Source organism: Engystomops pustulosus, chromosome 5 (genome assembly GCF_040894005.1).
Source record: "Engystomops pustulosus chromosome 5, aEngPut4.maternal, whole genome shotgun sequence".
In the NCBI taxonomy this organism is placed as follows: domain Eukaryota; kingdom Metazoa; phylum Chordata; class Amphibia; order Anura; family Leptodactylidae; genus Engystomops; species Engystomops pustulosus.
In genome coordinates, this window is record NC_092415.1 from 176,229,554 (window position 1) to 176,245,356 (window position 15,803).

At 52.5% G+C, this 15,803-nt stretch overlaps 1 protein-coding gene across 1 annotated transcript; it reads left to right on the top strand.

The window, feature by feature from the left end:
- Positions 1-1,763: 1,763 nt before the first annotated feature.
- On the top strand, positions 1,764-4,272 carry LOC140134146 (sperm acrosome membrane-associated protein 6-like). Its single transcript, XM_072154783.1, has 9 exons — positions 1,764-1,945; positions 2,339-2,413; positions 2,506-2,583; positions 2,676-2,708; positions 2,820-2,897; positions 2,997-3,100; positions 3,190-3,349; positions 3,736-4,020; positions 4,192-4,272. Exons 1-8 carry the CDS (start codon positions 1,879-1,881, stop codon positions 4,005-4,007), a joined length of 867 nt encoding a protein of 288 aa, XP_072010884.1. The 5' UTR covers positions 1,764-1,878; the 3' UTR covers positions 4,008-4,020; positions 4,192-4,272.
- Positions 4,273-15,803: the final 11,531 nt, after the last annotated feature.

Consider the following 15,803-nt stretch of genomic DNA (forward strand, 5'->3'; position numbering starts at 1 on the left):
TCCCTCCACACACAGCCAGCACATGGATGAGGCAGAAAGCTGATTGTGCTCTGTAACATCATCTTACTCCACTTTATCAGTGTCCAGAAGATGTTTGAAACTAATGCTCATACCATACTACAGCCAGTGAGAGAGCAAAAGGGGTTAACACTCACTGCTCAGAGCTGTGTACACAAAGAGGAGAAAGAGCCCTATCTTTAGGCTGGTAAATGGATCTGTCTTAACAACAATTAAGAAAACTTGTTGCTAAGGAGCAATTTGCAGCCACTTTTTTTACAAACCAGCTGAATTTCTTCACAACATATTAAAATTGATTTCCAATGGCCATTACATTTTAAGCCAGTCGGGCAGCAAAGGAGATATAATGCTGAGATGGCTTAGAATGTGATTTCATTATTCAGCCATGGGCAGCCATTGTGATGTCATCAGAAGTGTCTATTGTGATGTCATCAGCATCGGGGTATATAAGAAGGTGCTGGATGACAGAGAGGTCACTCATCAGCTGGATGCGAGACTGTAAGTACTGCTCCATTTCAATGTCTGTAGCTGAGTAAGTGCCCCCTCCCACATCTATACCCAGGTCTTTCTAGGCTTTATCTATAATGCCTTGTCTATCAGGAATAACTGGATCCATTATAAGAACAATATAAAGCTCATATATCTACAGATCTAGGAAAGGGCCTCTTGCAACAACAGACTTTAAGGCATGCTGTGACTTGTAGTTCTATGGAAGTTAGTAATAGGCTTGCACCCAGTATATCCTTAGTGTAGACTCCAACTCTCTTTATGTATGTATAAGGAGCCGCATCCCACATCCATACCCCATATTCTTCAGCTGTTATTGATCCCTATTGCCCTGTACCAGTAATAAGACAATTCAGAGCCCATCTATCCATCTTTATACCGGAGCCTCTTATAGGAGATCTCTGCAACTTCATGCCAGGCTGCGACCTGCAGTTTTACATCTTTTATTAAATGAGCTACACCAACGAAATATTGTATATATCTGTCTGGTGAAAGCTCTTCTGCAAGTCCAAGGGTGTTAGAATAAAGATCTGGTCTCCACTGGGCCCAAAAAAGACAATCTGGGCCCAAGTAATACAGTGTAATTCCCAGGTATTAAAGTGTTTCCCACTGTATCCTAGGCAGGCGCCTACCCTTCTTGTAGATTCCTGTTCTAGGCCTGCTATATGTCTATTTGGGAATTGTTTCTTTGGGGCCCAGAGGAGATCGCATCTATAAATGACATAATATAGCATTAGGGTGCTTACGTGTGTGTGGGGGGGGGGGGTAGTAGAATATTTCCAGGGAGATTCCAAAATAGGTTAGTGTAGCTTTATAACATGAAGGCTGATAATAAACCTATTATATCATATTGTACCCCACATATCATAATGTGCTATGTAAGATGTAGAACATATAATAATATGTGACCAGCCGGAACCATGAACAGTCATTGTGATGTCATCAGAAGTGTCATCAGCATCGGGGTATATAAGAAGTTGCTGGATGACAGAGAGGTCACTCATCAGCTGGATGCGAGACTGTAAGTACTGCTCCATTTCAATGAAGTGGTCCCAGGGGTTATACCTTTATATTTTGGCCAAACCTGTATATAGTGAGGAGATAGGATCCATTGTCATTGTCAGGTTTCACTTTTCCCTCCAAGTCATAATCTCTGGTTTTTCTATGTTTTTAGGTTTTCTAGCTGACGGGTTTGTGTGATTGGAAATAATGGCAAACTTTAACTCCTGTTATCTGCTGCTGCAGCTCTTTCTCCTCTTGGGTGGAGTGGAAGTTGCAAGATCCTGCTTCCACTGCTTCACCACACCAGCGCAGAGAGATCAAATATGTCATCGTCCCGTCTCTCTGCACAAGATGGACCCTGAAAGATGCCTGCAAAAGCTGCATGCTGGGTTTCTGCCCCTCAACAGCATCTCGATAGGTAATTGAGATCCTCTTTTCTCATTGCTTCTTTGTCTTATATATAGAACGTGTGTGATCTCAGGATTTAGGGATTTACCATATACATACTCGAGTATAAGCCAAGGTTTTCAGCACAATTTTAATGCTGAAAAAGCCTCACTCGGGCCCCACTTTTTTTTTTTTAATAAAGGGGTCTCTGCTGGGCATTTCATTTTAAAGGGGAACTCTGCTGGGCATTTTATTAGAGAGTTACTTGCTGCATTTTCCACCCTATGCTTATACCTGAGTCAATATGTTTTCCCAGTTTTTTGTGGCACAATTAAGTACCTTGGCTTATACTTGGGGCGCCTTATACTCGAGTATATACAATGTCTACAATATCTCTCCTAACTCTCCTATCTTCTCCTTGCAGCGTTTTCTGAAATACCTTACATAAAAGGATACCTGAAAATCTTCGAGAAAGACGTAAAATCCATTGACAAATCTTGTAAGTTTTAAAATCTTAAGTATTTTTCAATGTCTTTTAAATTGTCAACAGTAAATGACTATTTCTTTCTGTTTCTATCTCCTTTCTTCTAGTATCCCCACCTGATTGGGTACATCAATTTGACATTACAATGGCAAAGTATGTGCAAGGTGTAAGAGATCGTGTCGAACGTAAGTGACTAAAGATCCTTGGATACAGACACTAAACATTTCCTTTATATTCTCCATAATTATTTATATATATATATAATTTCTTCCATTAGGTCATCCACCGGAACAATGCAGACCTCCATGCGGTGAGTAATGTCATTGCACAGTATAAGTTAGTTGTGTGACCCCCCTCATTATGTACATTTGGGGTCCTTATGTCTTTCACATGTGTGACCTCTATGACTTTTTCCCCTCAGGCCTTCAGAAAGCTGCCCGCACCTTCACATGCAATAAATGTGCTGAGGAGGATTGTAACGTCCCCGTGGCCTGTCCCCGTAAGATCACATCTATTATCAATTTCTATCTCATATAACATTGTTAGTGTATTGTATGTTGTCTTATTAACTATTTATTTCCTGTTACTTTCCCTTCAGTTGAGACCTTGAGTGTAAGTGAGCTGGACCAGATCACCATCCCCTGTGGGGCCTCATTTCCACTTCCAGAAGATCCAAAAGTTTCCTGGAAATTTGCCAAAAATGTAAGTGTTTGAATTAATATATTTTTTTTTAACATTTTAGAAACCTGTTCCTTCCCCTCTCACTAATGTTATGAACATTTTCCCTTTAGATCAGGGTGGCTGACCTCAGCTACTTCAAGCATATAAAGCATGGGGACCAACTTTTTCTCCTCATAAAACCTGTGAGGATGAGCCATAGAGGGACTTACGTCTGTGAGGTAACGGATGACGACGACGACATCATCCTCCGCAAATTTCATTACCTGGATGGTAAGACTTCTAGTTTTCTAACTCTCATACACTCTCTCTTATCTGTCACTATGGCTTGGTTCACATCTCATTTTTTGTATAGGTCAGTGCATACATTGGGAATGCTCCCGACGTATATACAGAGAGTATACATTGACTTATGGAGGCATGGTTGTTACTTTTGTCTGACCAGCATATATCACATCTGCAGAAAATTCCCCCTAGATGTCCTTACAACATATGGTACAAAACATTATGTGTACCCAGCCTTCTATGTGTGTGCTAGATCAGGAGCCCTTCCTGCCTTTGCAATGCTCTTACTGTAGAGAATTCCTCCTGAAAACCTCAATGACTGATAACATTCTCCATATCACATATTTACTTCTATTTTTCTTCTATTTTTACAGTGATACAGTCTGATGTTAGAGAAAGAGCTATAATGGACATCTATTTCCAGCGGGCTTTGGTTGAAAAATCTCCAACTCAGTTGAAGGAGGAGGAAACAACTAAACAAGGCCCCTCCACCATGGACACCATCCTGGCAACACTCCAGAACCCCATCGCCTATGCAGTCTATGCCGGGATCTTCCTGCTAGCCATCATCTTGCTGGCAAGATTCCTGTGGTATTATGCACTAAGTGTGGACTGGAGAAAACAGCACCTTCAGAGCCCTGTATAAAATGTACAGAGAGGTAAGTCCTCACATTTTGTGTACATTTGTACATCATTAGGTAAAGCTACTGCATACTGTTTATACTATAAACCAGGTAATTGGCAATACCAAACTGGTCAGTGTATGCAGTGAGCGGGTATGGTATGACATCTTCATTCATGTTTGACCTCTTTGATTTTTTTCCCTCAAGCACTCAAAAAACTACCCAGACCTTCTCATGCAATAAATGTGAAGAATGTCCAGCATATTTTAAAGTTTTCCTGAACTTGCCAAAAACGTAAGTATTTAATTAAGATCTGTTTTTTAATTTTTAGAAGTCGAAACCTGTTCTTTCCCCTTTCACTAATGTTATCGATGTTTTTACTTTAGATCGCCAAAGTCGGATGAAGAGCGCTGGATGAAGAGTGCTGTCTACAGCTGGGAATCTGTTCCTTCTGGAATAGATATACTGGTCTGGTTTGAATCCCACATGATATCATAAGGCTTTTCTGACGCTCATGCTTGATATCAAGGGAGCTGCCTTACTAGGTAGCTAATAGAGGCATGATTTTCCTTATCCCTTCCTGTAAAATCTATTTGCATATTTTTCCATCTCCTGGTGGAGCGTCAATTGCTATAAATCTCCATACAAGGCGATCTTAATTGGCAGTCTCTGTAAGGAGAACACTTACATCCCTTCCCTAGTCAAAGGCCTCTCACTCAGCCAAACCAGTTCCCTACGCTGTACTGAAGAGACCCAACAAGGTTGAAACAGTGCTATCTACAGTTGGGGATCTGTCCCTTCTGGAGTATATATATCAGTTTGGGTTTAATCCTGTATCATGTCATAAGGCTGCTTGAAGATCATCCAGGAAGGCTGGGACTGTATTTACATTTTTTGGGGTTCCAAGATGGACAGAGTGAAGCGCACACTCATGCACACAGAGCCTCGTCAAAGGTGGTAAGGGCATCCCCGACATCCCCACTCTGCAATGGATTTCTTTTGTTTGTGACTGCGTCTCAAGAACTCTGAGAACAGCAAAGGCCTATGTTAGAAAGTCCGTGTCCCACTTATTCCTCCTTTCCCTGTGGCAGGGGCTTGGCTGAGACATGTGGAACCCTTCCTAGTATTACGACAGGGCTTTGCAATTTGTGAGGAATCAACATCTGGAGGAACTTAAACCAGGTTTGTGGAAGCCCGGGACTATCCGCAAACTCATCATTGGACTTTGTGGAGTGTTTTCCGGGGCTGACCTCCAGCACCAAGGACACCATGTGGACTAACATGTTGTGTGACAGGCTAAACAACTGGCACAAGGAGTTGTCATGAATAGCCATCCAGGAGGTCTCCCCACCCGGTTGTTTATGACAGCCCAAACCTAAGCAAGACCCAGGGCTTCCCCCGGTGTCCCTTTGCAGAGGAGACATAATTGCACTTGTTCTGGGAATGCCCCTTTGCTCGGGGCCTATTGAAAGCCCTGGAAACACAAACTCAATCTTTCTGTGCCTAGGGACACCATGACCATGACATGCTGCTCTTTATGGACTACTCCAAGGCACCCACACAGTGGAGGCCATCCAGCATGCCTGGCGTCTTATGAACTGCTTCAAAGACATCTTGTGGTATGCCAGGAGGCGTCTCACCCTGCAGAGAGAAGCTTTCTCTATCCAGGACTGTCATCGGCTAGTCATGAGCCACCTCAGAGACTATTCCTCATTGGACAGCCAGATGGACAGTGAAGAAGAGGACTGACAAGCCCACTTTTTCATTTTTGTTTCTCTTGTGGACTTTACTATTGTATTGATTGTGGACTTTTTTAGGGAGTCATTGGACTTTGCCTCTTTTTGACAGATTGAGGCATCCAGGAACTTGAGGACTCACAATCCTCTCCTTCCCCCCTACCTCCCTCTTGTGGTTGGCATGTGACAATTTACCCTGTTCCCCTTTCCCTCCCCCCTCCCACCTTATTTCCGGTTACATTTTGTTGCTTTTATTGAAAATGTATGTTTTTTTTTTGTTTGTTTGAGCTTGTATGCTAGATTAGCACTTTATTCTGCCATAGTGTCAGGGTATATGCTAGGAGTGTATCTTACTTTATGGTTTGCTGTGTACAAAGCCCATGCTGCATCAAGGCACATGCTGTCTGTGAGTTTGGTTTGGGACGGAGGGTGCAGCCCAAAAGATCTGGCATGAATGCTTGTCCAAAGTGATTTCTAAAGTCGTAGTGTGGGGCCACAGACAACTCTTTTCGAAGGGGAAGACTCTTGTCCTGTGGAATGAGGTGCTGCCCGTACTCCAGTATGTGGCACAGGCATGGCTTACATTGGCCTCCGTCTGCAAGGCAGTTACCAGGACGGTTTTCCAATTTGTTTTGGTAGACAAGATAGACTAAGGTTAAGTGATGGAGGCCATCCTGGACATCTCCACCTTGCTCTGGATTTCTTCTTTTGTTTGTGACTTCTTGTGTATTACCCTGAGGAACTCTGACAGATCTACGGGAAAGTCCATGTCTCGCTACTTCCTCCTGCCCCTCTGGAGGGGCCTCGGCCAATTTTCTGCTCCTTTTTTCATGGGTCTTTTGCACAACCATATGACCCCACTTTTAGACCAAGTGCACCCAAAATACACCATGTGGTACTTATTTATTTGTGTGGCATCAAAGTGCATCCTATAGATTGCCAGAATGTATTGCTGAAAATTAAATGAAAATTTAATGTTTCATTACAAACCAATGCAAGCGTGTTGTGTTATGGATGCCCAGTAATTCGAGCACTATTGTATTTCTCTTGTATTATCCTGCCATTGGGGTCCATTGTTGGCTTGGCCTGCTGGGATCTGATTATTGGACATCATTTCTGATAACGTCTTGTTTTTTTTATCAAAAGGCAGAATTTCACTTCATATGACTTGTAAAGGGTCTAGAGAGGCGCACGGGACTCTAGTTTGAAAGCCTTTCTGTACAGGTCACATATGTGGCTTATAATATTTCCCAAAATCCATGGTCAATTTATCTGTTCATTGCAGATTTTGTGCCAGATTACCTCCTGTCAGTTTTCATGTGGAAACAGGATATTTTGTGATCACATTGTGAGGGTTTTGCTTCCTTCAGCAATCTCCCCTACCCCTCCTGAAGAGGCACACGCCTGGTCAGTAGGTGTAGCAGCACACTTATAAAGACAAGTGGCAAAATTTCTTTATGTAACTGCAGCAGATCAGTTAATCTAAACATGCTGACATGGAGTCAGAATTAGAAAGACACCACGGAGCCTTAAGCAAAGGGGGACATGAGTTTGGCATGGGGGGACCTAGAACCCTGGAATTTTTTATGTAGTTGAATTCATTTAATATAGGTGGGTTCTGCTTTGAGAGGGCAGAGTATGAAGGGTAGGTTGTCCTGTGAGAGGGCAGAGTATGTAGGGTAGAGTGGTACTGTGAGAGGGCAGAGTATGTTGGGTAGGGTATAATGTGAGAGGGCAGAGTATGTAGTGTAGGGAGTACTGTGACAGGGCAGAGTATGTAGGGTAGAGTGTACTGTGGTTGGACAGAGTATGTAGGGTAGTGTGTACTGTGAGAGGGCAGAGTATGTAGGGCAGGGTGTACTGTCAGAGGGAAGAGTATGTAGGGCAGGGTGTACTGTGAGAGGGCAGAGTATGTAGTGTAGGGAGTACTGTGACAGGGCAGAGTATGTAGGGTAGAGTGTACTGTGGTTGGACAGAGTATGTAGGGTAGTGTGTACTGTGAGAGGGCAGAGTATGTAGGGCAGGGTGTACTGTCAGAGGGAAGAGTATGTAGGGCAGGGTGTACTGTGAGAGGGCAGAGTATATAGGGCAGGGTGTTCTGTGAGATGGCAGAGTATGTAGGGTAGGGTGTACTGTGAGAGAGCAGAGTATGTAGGGTAGGGTGTACTGTGAGAGGGCAGAGTATATAGGGCAGGGTGTTCTGTGAGATGGCAGAGTATGTAGGGTAGGGTGTACTGTGAGAGGGCAGAGTATGTAGGGTAGGGTGTACTGTGAGAGGGCAGAGTATGTAGGGTAGGGTGTACTGTGAGAGGGCAGAGTATGTAGGGGAGGTTGGTACTGTGAGAGGGCAGAGTATGTAGGGTAGGGTGTACTGTGAGAGGGCAGAGTATGTAGGGTAGGGTGGTACTATGAGAGGGAAGAGTATGTAGGGTAGGGTGGTACTATGAGAGGGAAGAGTATGTAGGGTAGCGTGCACTGTGAGAGGGCAGAGTATGTAGGGTAGGATCTACTGTAAGAGGGCAGAGTATGTAAGGTAGGATGTACTGTGAGAGGGCAGAGTATGTAGGGTAGGGTGTACTTTGAGACGGCAGAGTATGTTGGGTAGGGTGTACTGTGAGAGTGCAGAGTATGTAAAGGAGGGGGTGGTACTGTGAGAGGGCAGAGTATGTAGGGGAGCATATACTGTGAGAGGGCAGAGTATGTAGGGTAGGGTGGTACTATGAGAGGGAAGAGTATGTAGGGTAGGGTGTACTGTGAGAGGGCAGAGTATGTAGGGGAGGGGGTGGTACTGTGAGAGGGCAGAGTATTTAGGGGAGGATATACTGTGAGAGGGCAGAGTATGTAGGGTAGGGTGGTACTATGAAAGGGCAGAGTATAAAGGGCGGGGTGTTCTGTGAGATGGCAGAGTATATACGGTAGGATGTACTGTGAGAGGGCAGAGTATGTAGGATAGGGTGTACTTTGAGACGGCAGAGTATGTTAGGTAGGGTGTACTGTGAGAGGGCGGAGTATGAAGGGTAGGGTGTACTGTGAGAGGGAAGAGTATGTAGGCTAGGGTGCACTGTGCGAGGGCAGAGTACGTAGGGTAGGGTGTACTTTGAGATGGCAGAGTATGTAGGGGAGGGTGTACTGTGAGAGGGCAGAGTATGTAGAGTAGGGTGGTACTATGAGAGGGAAGAGTATGTAGGGTAGGCTATACTGTGAGAGGGCAGAGTATGTAGGTTAGGGTGCACTGTGAGAGGGCAGAGTATGTAGGGTAGGATGTACTGTGAGAGGGCAGAGTATGTAGGGTAGGATGTACTGTGAGAGGGCAGAGTATGTAGGGTAGGGTGTACTTTGAGACGACAGAGTATGTTGGGTAGGGTGTACTGTGGGAGGGCAGAGTATGTAGGGTAGGGTGTACTGTGAGAGGGCAGAGTATGTAGGGGAGGGGTGGTACTGTGAGAGGGCAGAGTAGGTAGGGGAGGGTATACTGTGAGAAGGCAGAGTATGTAGGGGAGGGTGTACTGTGAGAGGGCAGAGTATGTAGGGGAGGGTGTTCTGTGAGAGGGCAGAGTATGTAGGGTAGGGTATACTGTGAGAGGGCAGAGTATGTAGGGGAGGGGGTGGTACTGTGAGAGGGCAGAGTATGTAGCGGAGGGGGTGGTACTGTGAGAGGGCAGAGTATGTAGGGGAGGGGGTGGTACTGTGAGAGGGCAGAGTATGTAGGGTAGGGTATACTGTGAGAGGGCAGAGTATGTAGGGCACGGTGTACTGTGAGAGGGCATAGTATGTAGGGTAGGGTATAATGTGAGAGTGCAGAGTATGTAGGGGAGGGTGTACTGTGACAGGGCAGAGTATGTAGGGCAGGGTGTACTGTGAGAGAGGGAAGAGTATGTAAGGTGTAGGGCAGTGATGGGGAACCTTTTAGCGACTAAGTGCCCAAACTGCAACCCCAAACCTGCATTTACCGCGAGGTGCCAATCAAAAATTAAAGCAGTAACTTATTGTTGCTTTTTCTTCAACAATGTTCAATCAAACTGGCCTCCTGAGGACATCAACACAGTAGAAAGTAGCGAAATTTTGCATCATTTTAGCTCAATTTCAGTGTCCCTCTGTACACAGAGAATTGTGGGGCAGCAGGAAAGATAATTAGGCCCTGTCTACACATTCTCCCTCTTCCTACAATCCCAAGTAAGTCACTTTAAAATATCACAGAAAACAGCATCTTTGCTTCTAAGATGCTTGGAACTGCAGGAAGATTCTTTGAGTCCTCTCTGGTGTGCTGGGGCAATGGCCCAGGTGCCCACAGAATGGGTTTGGAGTGCCGCCTCTGGCACCCGTGCCATAGGTTCGCCATACCTCCCAACCGTCCCTCTTTCAGCGTGACTGTCCCGTTTTTTGGGCTCTGTCACGCTGCCACGGAAGGGGGAGAGAATGTCCCAGGGAGTGCTGGAGGCTACAGAAGGACAGGGGGGGCTGGGGCACAGGAGCAGGACAGGGGGGTGCTGGAGGCTACAGGGGGGGCTGGAGGCTACTGGAGGAGGAAAGGGGGTCTGGGGCACAGGAAGAGGACAGGGGGGTGCTGGAGGCTACAGGGGGGGCTGGAGGCTACTGGAGGAGGAAAGGGGGGCTGGGGCAAAGGAAGAGGACAGGGGGGGGCTGGAGGCTACTGGAGGAGGAAAGGGGAGCTTGGGCACAGGAAGAGGACAGGGGGGGGTCTGGAGACTACTGGAGGAGGAAAGGGGGTCTGGGGCACAGGAAGAGGACAGGGGGGGCTGGAGGCTCCTGGAGGAGGAAAGGGGGGGCTTGGGCACAGGAATAGGACAGGGGGTGTCGGAGGCTACAGGGGCACAGGAGCAGGACAGGGTGGTACTGGAGGCTATAGGGGGGGCTGGAGGCTACTGGAGGAGGAAAGGGGGGCTGGGGCACAGGAAGAGGACAGGGGGGGGCTGAAGGCTACTGGAGTAGGAAAGGGGGTCTGGGGCACAGGAAGAGGACAGGGGGGTGCTGGAGGCTACAGGGGGGGGCTGGAGGCTACTAGAGGAGGAAAGGGGGGCTGGGGCAAAGGAAGAGGACAGGGGGCGGGGCTGGAGGCTACTGGAGGAGGAAAGGGGGTCTGGGGCACAGGAAGAGGACAGGGGGGTGCCGGAGGCTACAGTGGGAGCTGGGGCACAGGAGGAGGACAGGGGGTGCTGGAAGCTACAGGGGGGCTGGGGCACAGGAGCAGGAAAGTGGGGTGTTGGAGGCTACAGGGGGGGGGGCTGGAGGCTACTGGAGGAGGAAAGGGGGGCTGGGGCACAGGAAGAGGACAGGGGGGGGCTAGAGGCTACTGGAGGAGGAAAGGGGGTCTGGGGCACAGGAAGAGGACAGGGGGTGCAGGAGGCTACAGGGGGGGGGCTGGAGGCTACTGGAGGAGGAAAGGGGGGCTGGGGCAAAGGAAGAGGACAGGGGGCAGGGTTGGAGGCTACTGGAGGAGGAAAGGGGGTCTGGGGCACAGGAAGAGGACAGGGGGGTGCTGTAGGCTACTGGAGGAGGAAAGGGGGGCTGGGGCACAGGAAGAGGATGGGGGGGCTGGGGCACAGGAAGAGGACAGGGGGGGCTGGAGGCTACAGTGGGGGCCGGGGCACAGGAGTTGGACAGGGGGTGCTGGAGGCTACAGGGGGGGCTGGAGGCTACTGGAGGAGGAAAGGGGAGCTTGGGCACAGGAAGAGGACAGGGGGGGCTGGAGACTACTGGAGGAGGAAAGGGGGTCTGGGGCAAAGGAAGAGGACAGGGGGGGGGGCTGGAGGCTACTGGAGGAGGAAAGGGGGGGCTGGGGCACAGGAAGAGGACAGGGGGTGCCGGAGGCTACAGTGGGGGCTGGGGCACAGGAGGAGGACAGGGGGTGCTGGAAGCTACAGGAGGACAGGGGGGCTGGAGGCTACAGGAAGACAGGGGGGCTGGAGGCTACAGGGGGCTGGGGCACAGGAGCAGGACAGGGGGGTGCTGGAGGCTACAGGGGGGGCTGGAGGCTACTGGAAGAGGAAAGGGGGTCTGGGGCACAGGAAGAGGACAGGGGGGTGCTGGAGGCTACTGGAGGAGGAAAGGGGGTCTGGGGCACAGGAAGAGGACAGGGGGGTGCTGGAGGCTACAGGGGGGGCTGGGGCAAAGAAAGAGGATGGGGGGCGGGGCTGGAGGCTACTGGAGGAGGAAAGGGGGTCTGGGGCACAGAAAGAGGACAGCGGGTGCTGGAGGCTACAGGGGGGGGGGGCTGGAGGCTACTGGAGGAGGAAAGGGGGGCTGGGGCACAGGAAGAGGACGGGGGGGATGGGGCACAGGAAGAGGACAGGGGGGGCTGGAGGCTACAGTGGGGGCTGGGGCACAGGAGTTGGACAGGGGGGCTGGAGGCTACAGGAGGACAGGGGGGCTGGAGGCTACAGCAGGACAGGGGGCTGGAGGCTACAGGGGGGCTGGAGGCTACAGGAGGACAGGGGGGGCTGGGGCACAGGAGCAGGACAGGGGGGCTGGAGTCAGCTGGCGGGCAGGAGAAGGCTGCAGGGACACAGGAGGAGGCTGCTGGGGGACAGGAGGAGGCTGCTGGGGGACAGGAGGAGGCTGCGGGGGAGACAGGAGGAGGCTGCAGGGGGACAGCAGGAGGCTGGAGGGGGGACAGGTGTAGGCTGGGGACAGGAGGAGGCTGCTGGGGGACAGGAGGAGGCTGCTGGGGGACAGGAGGAGGCTGGGGGGGACAGGAGGAGGCTGCAGGGGGACAGGAGGAGGCTGCTGGGGGACAGGAGGAGGCTGCAGGGGAACAGGAGGAGGCTGCTGGGGGACAGGTGGAGGCTGGGGACAGGAGGAGGCTGCTGGGGAACAGGAGGAGGCTGCTGGGGGACAGGTGGAGGCTGCGGACAGGAGGAGGCTGCAGGGGGACAGGAGGAGGCTGCAGGGGGACAGGAGGAGGCTGCTGGGAGACAGGAGGAGGCTGCTGGGGAACAGGAGGTGGAGGCTGGGGACAGGAGGAGGCTGCAGGGGGACAGGAGGAGGCTGCTTGGAGACAGGAGGAGGCTGCTGGGGAACAGGAGGTGGAGGCTGCAGGGGGACAGGTGGAGGCTGCAGGGGGACAGGAGGAGGCTGCAGGGGGACAGGAGGAGGCTGCTGGGAGACAGGAGGAGGCTGCTGGGGGACAGGAGGAGGCTGCAGGGGAACAGGAGGAGGCTGCTGGGGGACAGGTGGAGGCTGGGGACAGGAGGAGGCTGCTGGGGAACAGGAGGAGGCTGCTGGGGGACAGGTGGAGGCTGGGGACAGGAGGAGGCTGCAGGGGGACAGGAGGAGGCTGCAGGGGGACAGGAGGAGGCTGCTGGGAGACAGGAGGAGGCTGCTGGGGAACAGGAGGTGGAGGCTGGGGACAGGAGGAGGCTGCAGGGGGACAGGAGGAGGCTGCAGGGAGACAGGAGGAGGCTGCAGGGGAACAGGAGGTGGAGGCTGCAGGGGGACAGGAGGAGGCTGCTGGGAGACAGGAGGAGGCTGCTGGGGGACAGGAGGAGGCTGCAGGGGAACAGGAGGAGGCTGATGGGGGACAGGTGGAGGCTGGGGACAGGAGGAGGCTGCTGGGGAACAGGAGGAGGCTGCTGGGGGACAGGTGGAGGCTGGGGACAGGAGGAGGCTGCAGGGGGACAGGAGGAGGCTGCAGGGGGACAGGAGGAGGCTGCTGGGAGACAGGAGGAGGCTGCTGGGGAACAGGAGGTGGAGGCTGGGGACAGGAGGAGGCTGCAGGGGAACAGGAGGTGGAGGCTGCAGGGGGACAGGAGGAGGCTGCAGGGGGACAGGAGGAGGCTGCTGGGAGACAGGAGGAGGCTGCTGGGGAACTGGAGGTGGAGGCTGGGGACAGGAGGAGGTTGCTGGGGGACAGGAGGAGGCTGCTGGGGGACAGAAGGAGGCTGCAGGGGGAAAGGAGGAGGCTGCTGGGGGACAGGAGGAGGCTAGGGGGGCAGGAGGAGGCTAGGGGGACAGGAGGAGGCTGGGGGGGACAGGAGGTGGCTGCAGGGGGATAGGAGGAGGCTGCTGGGGGATAGGAGGAGGCTGCTGGGGACAGGTGGAGGCTGGGGACAGGAGGAGGCTGCGGCGGGATCAGGAGGAGGCTGCTGGGAGACAGGAGGAGGCTGCGGCGGGGACAGGAGGAGGCTGCTGGGAGACAGGAGGAGACTGCAGGGGGACAGGAGGAGGCTGCTTAGGGACAGGAGGAGGCTGCTGGGGAACAGGAGGAGGCTGCAGGGGGACAGGAGGAGGCTGCTGGGGGATAGGAGGAGGCTGCTGGGGAACAGGAGGTGGAAGCTGGGGACAGGAGGAGGCTGCTGGGGGACAGGAAGAGGCTGGGAGGGACAGGAAGAGGCTGGGAGGGACAGGAGGAGGCTGCAGGGGGTTAGGAGGAGGCTGCAGGGGGATAGGAGGAGGCTGCTGGGGGACAGGTGGAGGCTGGGGACAGGAGGAGGCTGCTGGGGGACAGGTGGAGGCTGGGGACAGGAGAAGGCTGCTGGGGGACAGGAGGAGGCTGCGGGAGGACAGCAGGAGGCTGGGGGGACAGCAGGAGGCTGGGGGGGACAGGAGAAGGCTGGGGAGGGGGACAGGAGGAGGCTGCGGGGGGACAGGAGGAGGCTGCTGGGGGACAGGTGGAGGCTGCGGACAGGAGGAGGATGCTGGGGGACAGGTGGAGGCTGGGAACAGGAGGTGGATGCTGGAGGACAGGAGGAGGCTGAGGACAGGAGGATGCTTGAGGACGCTGGGGGACAGAAGGAGGCAGGAGGGCAGGAGGAGGAGGCTGGGGACAGGAGGAGGAGGCTGGGGGACAGGAGGCTGGAGGACAGGTGGAGGAGGCTGGGGGACAGGAGGTGGAGGCTGGAGGACAGGTGGAGGCTTGAGGAGGCTGGAAGACAGGAGGAGGATGCTGGAGGACAGGAGGAGGAGGCTGAAGGACAGGTGGAGGCTGGAGGACAGTAGGATGCTTGAGGAGGCTGGAGGACAGGAGGATGCTTAAGGAGGCTGGGGGACAGGAGGACAGGTGGAGGCTGCTGGGGGACAGATGGAGGATGGGGCACAGGAGGAGGAGGCTGGGGCACAGGAGGAGGAGGCTGGGGCACAGGAGGCTACAGGAGGAGGCTGAAGGACAGGGGGCTACAGGAGGAGGTTGGGGGACAGGAGGAGGAGGCTGGAGGACAGGAGGATGCTTGAGGGGGAAGTCGGAGGACAGGAGGATTCTGGAGGGGACTGGGACTAGAGGACAGGTGGAGGATGCTGAAGGAGAAGGCTGGAGGACAGGAGGCTACAGGAGGAGGCTGGAGGACAGGAGCCTACAGGAGGAGGCTGGGGGACAGGAGGATGCTTGAGGAGGCTGGGGGACAGGAGGAGGAGGCTGGGGGACAGGAGGAGGAGGAGGCTGGGTGACAGGAGGAGGAGGCAGGGGGACAGGAGGCTACAGGAGGAGGCTGGAGGACAGGGGGCTACAGGAGGAGGCTGGGGGACAGGAGGAGAAGGCTGGAGGACAGGAGGAGGAGGCTGAAGGACAGGAGGATGCTGGAGGGGGAGGTTGGAGGATTCTGGATGGGGCTGTGGGACTGGAGGACAGGTGGAGGATGCTGAAGGAGAAGGCTGGAGGACAGGTGGCTACAGGAGGAGGCTGGAGGACAGGAGGCTACAGGAGGACGCTGGAGGACCGGAGGCTACATTATGAGGAGGATAGAGGACAGGGACCAGGTGAGGAGGGGTGGGGGTAGGAGTACAGATAGGATTATGTGTAAGTTTGGGGAGATAAATAAAAGTGGAAAACGAAATGTAAAGGGAGGATAAAATTAAAGAGGGGGTTTTATATGTTGCAGATTTGCATTAGGGGATATTATACGGGTCCATAGGGGTGGCAAAAGTAATGGGCACTGTACTATGTGGGGACTGTCAATGTTGATATTATACTATGCTTGTGGGTGGGACAATGGGCGTGGTTTAGAAAAAGGGGGAGGGGGGTTTGTTCCTCTTTCTCTTGTCCAAAAGTTGGGAGGTATGGGTTCGCCACCACTGGTTTAGGGTGTACTGTGAGAGAGGGGGGGCCAGCAATAGATAGCACTTCCTGTCCTG